The sequence below is a fragment of the Triticum urartu genome, unplaced genomic scaffold (assembly GCF_003073215.2).
Source record: "Triticum urartu cultivar G1812 unplaced genomic scaffold, Tu2.1 TuUngrouped_contig_4285, whole genome shotgun sequence".
Classification (NCBI taxonomy): Eukaryota; Viridiplantae; Streptophyta; class Magnoliopsida; order Poales; family Poaceae; genus Triticum; species Triticum urartu.
In genome coordinates this window covers 1-7,799 of record NW_024114861.1, presented here as the reverse complement: position 1 = coordinate 7,799, position 7,799 = coordinate 1, and the positions used below count along the sequence as shown (strand labels likewise).

General features: G+C 46.0%; 1 protein-coding gene across 1 annotated transcript; it reads right to left on the bottom strand.

Annotated features, from left to right (window-relative positions):
• Positions 1–6,347: 6,347 nt before the first annotated feature.
• LOC125527613 (calcium sensing receptor, chloroplastic) lies at positions 6,348–7,774 on the bottom strand (the record flags this gene model as incomplete). Its single annotated transcript, XM_048692126.1, is given in 5 exon segments — positions 6,348–6,897; positions 6,996–7,127; positions 7,208–7,349; positions 7,455–7,638; positions 7,715–7,774. Coding segments are annotated over 5 exon segments (783 nt in total), but the record flags the coding sequence as incomplete, so codon positions are not given.
• Positions 7,775–7,799: the final 25 nt, after the last annotated feature.

The window sequence follows — 7,799 nt, the reverse complement described above, 5'->3', positions numbered from 1 at the left end:
CAACTGTGAAGAAAAGTAAAGCATCAACTTCATCAGACACTTCAGCTTCGAAGAAGATGAAGAAATTGACCAGCTCGTTTGAAAATCCGATTGATGTTGTTCCATTCTCAAGCATGCCATCAAAGGAACTCGTTCCTTTTGATGAAGAATACGTGATCCCAAGCGGATCCGATGAAGACATTCCTTCTGCTGCTTCCTCAGAGCAGTTGGATGAAGAAATTGAAGTGGATGCAATCCCTTCAACCCTAATTTGTTTCATCGTCCATGCCTCAGTTTACTGTTGAAGAGGCTGGCGTTGAAGAAATGAGTGGAAAAGATGAGGATGTGGACATTGGGTGCACAACGCCAGTTCTGAATGATGACTTTTGGGAAAGTCAGCACCCCAATTATCCGTTGTTCACTCCTCTGCAACAAATTCCTCAGTCTCCAGTGACCACTGAAGTTCAAATGGGTTCTGAAGAATCACACCCCACTCCGTCCATCCCTGAAGAGATTCCAGCCACTAGCGCTGATGACATTGCTGCTGAAGAATTAAAGTCCCAGGCTGTCACTGAAGAAGAAACTGAAATTCCTCAGCCCGCGGAACCCGAGATCGCGATTCCTGAGGTTTTGATGCAATTGACTAACACTCCTCATCCCAAGCCAAATGATCCTTTCTCAAAGAAGCAAAAAAATCAAGGCTGATGACTTCTTCCACGAGCATGTGTTCTTCACAGACTACAATCCATATGACTCTGCTCGCCTCAGAAGAAAGCGCTTCTAGACTGCTAGCCAAGCAAACTTCTATTCTTTGCTGCTTTTCAACAAAGGCAATGTCTTCGACCATGAGCATATTCCTCACGTGGACATGGAATCACTGCCCTGCTTCGCACCAGTCCTCAGTGTTCTTCATGACGCTGGGCTGCTCAACCTTTGCATGGATATTGTTGATTGGAATGAAGAGCTAATTCTTCAGTTCTATGCGATGCTGCACATCACAGGAGAAGCTGAAGATGTGAACACTTTGGTATTGGACTGGATGACAGAAAACACACATTTCAAAGCACCGGCCTCTGAATTACTTCATGCCCTGCCTGTCAGTCCTCCCCTTGAAGGCGCTTGTTGCATCTATCATGAACTTGAACTCACTGCTCACTACGTGCAAGTGTTGATGAAGCCGCTGAAGCCCGGCCAAGCTCCAAGGAACAAATTCCTCATGAAGGAATTGTTGTTTGTGCCTAGAACTATCTATCACATTCTGAAGAAGACATTGAGTCCAACCAAAGGCCACGATTCAAATGATGAAGAAGTTGTTGGCATCATGAAGAATCTGCTATTCAATATCATACATGGCATTCATATCAACTATCATGATTTCTTCATGAGGACTCTGGCAAATGTTGCCCTCTCTCCATTTGAGTTGAAGCCTTATACTCCTTGGAGTATGAGATTCCTCAGAACTAGGTCTTCACTCAACTACAAGGCTGATTTTCAGAATCATGTCAGTTACTTGCCCCCCATTGAAGTCCTCAAGTGGACATTTTCCTCATCTGATGAAAAGGGCAAGGCTACTGCAATTATTGATGAAGGCACTCGTCCATTGGATGGTCTGTTTCGCAAAGCTGCATCCTACTCCACAAATGATGACTCTGCCACTCATGACTCTGCCGCAAATGCTTCAAAGAAAAATCCTCAAGGCACAGCTCCAAGGGTGATGACTGATAGTGAGCTTCTCCTCAGTCTTCACCAGAACGTCGATCGCAACCACAAATGGGTTAAGCGTCAGTTTGGTTCTATTCTTCACAACATGACTGCCACACACAATGCAGTGAAGAAAAACCATTACTACCTCCATGAAGTCTTCGGTCGCACCTGGGCTGTTTTGTCACATCTGTATGGTGAAGATGATCTAAAGAAAATGGGTTTCAAGCGGGACTTTGAATGTTCTAAGCCGCCACCGGCGAAGAAATTTAAGAAGACTAAAGTTCCTTCCTTGGTAGCCAGCTCAGATTCTTCATCACGCGCGGCAGATGAACACGAAGACTTGGACGACACTGCGGCAGGCCCTACTTCAACAACCGACCCCAACAATGCTGGCGCTCCTTCATAGACGCAGTGATGATATTCTTTAGGGGCGTTAGTCCTCATTTTTTGTCCATTTTGGTCATTCGATGACAAAGGGGGAGAAATTTGAGTTAGTCTTCAGGCGGGTCTACTTGTATGGGCGTTTTTTTCTAAGTTACAACTCTCGTTCTTTTGAAGACTTTGCTGGATTGAGTTGTAAACTTAAACCCGATGGTGGTCTGATACTTTTGTTGTGTTCTTCTGCATGCTTATTCCTCATATATGTTAATGCACGCATGCTGAATTACATCAGGCACCATATTTCATCATGCATTTCAAATTCTTCATATTATATGTTAAATGCGTGTATGGATTACAAGATATAGGGGGAGATCTCCATGATTCTACTCTTCAAGTGTGCATTGCTTCAAAAGCTAATTCCTCACTATGCACATCTTCAGGGGGAGTTCTTCTATATCTTGCAATCAAATTCCTCAATATCAGTATTTACACTCCATATGTTTAGTCCCGTTGAAAACTTAACCTATATTGTCATCAATCACCAAAAAAGAGGGATTGTAAGTGCATCTAGTGCCCCTTAGTGATTTTGGTGTATTGAAGACTTATAGGTTAAGGGACAGATGCGTTTGTGAGTATACACGGGTCTATAAGTATATGAGGAGTTTGATATTTACAGGAAAAGTCGACCCCTAAAAATGAAGTTCTTCGACTGAAGACTTTGGATTACTGAAGACTTTCTGAAGACTTTGAAAGTGAAAAAATTGGTGTGATCCTGAAGACTTGGTATTCATTCTAGGAACATGAAGCGTGAAGACTTTTGTTTTCGAAGTTTTATTTTCTCTTTCTTGAGTCATAGGAAACACCGTACTGTTAAAGGGGGTCGAGAAAATTCTAAGGAAAAATTTCAAGTGATGCTCAACTCAAAATCCTACACCTACCAATCCCTTCAAGTGAAGCCATTGAAAATCTCATACAGTTCAGTCAAATTTCTTCAGTGACAGAGACGGAGCTCTTCTGGTCTTTGAGGAATTTGTTCTGACTGAGGAGTTAGGAATTCGCCAGTGCGGATTGCCTACAAGTGAGGAACATGATAGCCCTGAGAAATTTGTTAGTCAAATTTCCGACCGTTGCTGTGCTACGTGCCAGCTGTCCAAAAATATTCTTCCACCTAACGGTCATATCATTGAAGGGCATTTATGTCTTATCATGTCGGGATGCTTCCTAGGCTATAAATAGCCGCCCCCTACAACCACTAGTTGGTTGGCTGCTCCGAGAGAAACTGACACTTGTCATTTGAGAGCATCCCATCCTCCGAGGATTTTGAGCGAAAATCATCAAGTGGGGAAAACCCAAACCCAAGCGCCTACAAACCCAAAGTGATTGAGCATCACTGAAGAGATTGATCCTGCGTGGATCCGACACTTGTTATCTTTGAAGACCGTGCATCTTCCAGACGGTTAGGCGTCATGGTCTAGAGCACCCAAGAGGAAATTGTGGATCGCTGAGTGACCGAGTCTGTGAAGGTTTGGAAGCCACCTGAAGACTTACCACGAGTGATTGGGCGAGGTCCGTGTGACCTTAGCTCAAGGGGAATACGGTGAGGACTAAGTGTCCTGAGCTGCGTATTCAGGACTGGGTGTCCGGGACTGTGTGTCCTCAGGTTTAAATACCTAGCTGCCCTAACCAGACGTATAACTATCACAGAAGTTGGAACTGGTCTACCAAATCATTGTCTTCACAAAGCTAACTGGTTTCATTTCCTCAACCCTTCCATTTCCTCATTTCTGTGTTGTGTGCTTGTTCATATCTGTTTGAAGACTTTGATTGAAGACTTTCTCTATTTCCTCAGCTCAATTTCTTTAGTCTGTTTGTCTTCATTTTGTTTATCCTGTGTTTACGCTTTCTGTACTCTGTGCTTATTTTCATTTCATCATGAAGACCATGATCATGTTCTGTTATGTTTACTTCTGAGTACTTATTCCACTACAAGTAATTCTTCTTTTTGGAATTTCCTCACTCTGAAATTCCTCAGTAAAGAATTCATAAAAATCGCCTATTCACCCCCCCCCCCCTCTAGTCGACTTAACACACTTTCACTTTACTTGTAATTTTGTTTTTGAAAGTCGAGACTCGAATAGCGAAGCTCATAGCATAGCCAAGTTTGCTCCTTCATTAGGTCAGAGGCGCCACTTGTGACTTGGCCAACCCCATGATTCGATATGTATTTCACTTTGTGTGGCTTATGAATGAATAAACTTGATTCCCTAAAAAAAACTAGCTTCAAATACTGGAAGGCATTGAGGTCAATTGACCCCATTCTCCATACAAGAGCTTGGTCCCTAGCAGTAATGCTCCTACATTGTAGTTCCTAGAAGCACGTATGCACATGAGCTAGCTTGACTTGTTGGCTGGCTAGTTACGTGCATGCGCCACAACACGCGCTAGCGATGCTCATGCAAGGGGACCGTCTCATTGGTAAACAACATCGCTGAAGTCGGGAGTGCTTCTGTTAAAAATGCTACACCTATAGAGAGATTGCTACACTTTTAGTCCGATTTTAAAGTTGAGAAATCAAATCTAAACTCCATCATGTGTTGAGAGACGAAAAATATATTTTTTTCAAAGGAAAATCACCTCCGTCTTTTCTTTATGCATATGGCCATGCGGCCTATTTTGGCGGCAACTTGCATATTTTATCGCTGGAATCTGAAGGATCATGGAATGTGATGGCCATTCTAGTATTCAATCTTGAGAAAGAAGCATGGGGTGTTATGGCACTGCCAGATGAGCCTAGCTAGGCTATACCCTTCGTCTGTTGAGCTTAGAGAAATTCTGGGTTTGCTAAGTTTCAGTTGTTGCATTCCAAATACCAAAATTGATACTCCCTTCGTTTCACAATGTAGTGCGTCCGCGCTTTCCGAGATTCAAGTTTGACCGACTATGATGGGACCAAAAATTATACCATTAAATTCATATTTTCGGTATAATTCGGTGATACAATTTTTTTCTCCTGCCGCAGTCGGTCTCGTTGGTTCAATTTACGGTCAAATTCGAATCTCGAGAACGCGGACGCACTACATTATAAAATGAAGGGAGTATATGGATGTCGAGAGATTATGCAAATAAAGCCTAGTCTAAGGATTTTGTAATTGATGTCACACTCCTAGGGGCGGGAATGAACTTTGCTGCGAGCAGATTCATTTTTGGGTCCCCCTTGGAGGTGATGACTGCTGGAAGAATCTTGCTAAAGATGCACTGCGGCGATGGCAGCAGCCAACTAACCTACCACAGGATGGAAGCAGCCAACTAGCCTACCAAAAAGACTTCTCGACCGCTAACTATGCCGAGAACCTTGTGTTGGATTATGGACAGGCTTAGGCCCGTATAAGACAATAATTCCTGGTTAATCTCTAAAGCCCATGTATGCGTACGGCAAGTGATGGAAAGTGTGAAAAGTTTAGAATCATACTGCTACGGTAAGAAGAGTGAGACCTTTTTATAAGGGTTGCTCCATCACTTGCTATTGAAAGCTTGGAAATAGGAGCTGTATACGCGCGTTCCTCCTCCTCCGCCACCCGCCACGTCTCCCCTTGTCACGACGCGGGTTGCGAGAACGAGCCGAAGTTTATTTTTGCCGCCCAGGAATGGTTAATTAATTGTTAATTAATTAACGAGTCGCTTACGGAAGCGTCACTGTCCGAGACGTTGGACCGTGGGCTGTTCTGACGGTGCTGCCTCCGGCGATCCCATCCCGACGACCGCGTGCACGGTTGCTCGGGAGAGCAGGTGCCTCCGAAACCCTGTCCCCGATCCGTCTCCGTCTTCGTCCGCCTCTGCTTCTACTATTTCCTCTACATCGACTCAATGGCTGACGATGAAGTCGTCAAGAAGAAGGCCTTGGCTGATGCAGAGGCTGCTACTACCGCCGCCGCGTTGGCCTGGCCAACCAGAGGGTATGACTCGTTCATCCCTGATTTGCCTGTTTATGTGCTAGCCGTATATATGCTGTTCATAGATGGTTCGGTTCTATGTACTATACATGCTCACATGCTTAGATATTGGTATGAGATGCATACCGTATTTGCTATGTTTACTGTCTACTTGTGGATTAGATTAATCGAACAAGTGCTAATATTTCCATCACCTTGTACCAATTTTGGCTTCTGAGATAATAATAAACATTATAATTATCAATCTGCGTAATCGGTTTCCTCCGCTTATAAATCCATTTTACGTTGCAGTATCTTTATATTTTTGCCTGGACTTGGAGGCATTCCATGCTGTTTAGTGAACTGTATGTGTTCAGTCAACTGGATATATTACAAATTCTGGCTCACAAACAGTGATGTTCTTTGTGGCAACTTTGACTCCTTCCAGCAACTAAACCTCATTACTCTAGGCCATTTCCTAAATTTTCACTGATTGCTATATGCCCCAGATATTTGTGGTGTTTTCTTCTGAGGATGCTTGATAAGCAATTTGCAGCACTAACATTGTACAGGTTACAGAACAAAAGCTGGAAATTCAGTGAAATGGACATCGGATCTCTACAGAGTTCAAATCTTTTCTCAGCTGTCCACGCTGCCAGGGAGAAGCTTGCGAGTCGTCCTGGAGGGGGTCGAAGTCGACGAGACCGTCACGAACCGTTCAGCGGCCGCCGGAATCACCCGTGACGGCTTGACGACTTCGACAACGGAGAGGTTGTAGGAATCCGTCCCAAGGCGGCTCTGCGCCCACCCTTTCCGGCCCGAGAAGCCGCCGGCCATGACCCAGCAGTTCTTGAACCCCACGCTGTTGAGTGTCTTGGCCACAGTCTTGGAGTTGTCACCGTACCTGCATTTCCCAGGCAGACATGGTTAAAGGTCGGAGAGGTTAGTGTGTGAGTTCATCTTCAGAAGCAAATGCAGAGCGTTGTCTCTCGGTGCACCGACGAGTCCATGACGACGATGTTGGAGCCCTTGCCGATCCTCTTGAGGTAGGAGATCTTCAGCGCGGCGATCTCCGCCTCGGCGCGCTTCGCATTCCGCACCATGCCCTTAATCTTGTTCGGAAGTTCTTCCAGCCTGACAGAGCAAAAAAAGTGCAATTGTATGAAACAGGGGGTGGCTGTGATTGTGAGGTTACGAGGGAGGAGAGTGCGCACGGCAGAGCGATGATCTTGTTCTTTGCGTTGGAGGGGAGCTGCGGCACGCCGGCTTTGGCCTTGTCGTTCTCGGTTCGCACGTCGATGATAAGGTAGCCTTGAGAGGTGACCATGTCCAGAGCTTGAGCTGGGCTCAGGTCACCTGAATCACAGGATGCAGATGCAACGCAGCAGCAGAGTGAGCCATGGTAAAAAATGGTTTCCGTTGGTACATGGAGTGTAGCAACAGGGTGAGCAATGGAAGAACCTTTGTAGCCGCGCAGGCCGTATGAGAGCAGGGACCAGGCCGGCGGCAGGAGCAGGTACGCGAGGAACGCGGCTCCGGCGGCCACGACGTAGTCCGTGCCTTCCAGGGACCCGATGGTCTGCACAGTCTCCGAGGCGATCGGCTTCGCGGCGCCGAAGGCCGGCTGCGCCGCATCTGCGACCGTCTACTGAAGAGGGAGGCGTCACTGAATGAACCTCGATGCTGATAAAGGAGTCGCCGGAGACTGCGAGTGGGCGTACCTTGAAAGCAGACTGGAAGGGGGCAAGGTCGACGCCGGCGCCCTGGAGCGCCTCCGTGGCCTGGCTGGAGGCGGCGCAGCCCCAC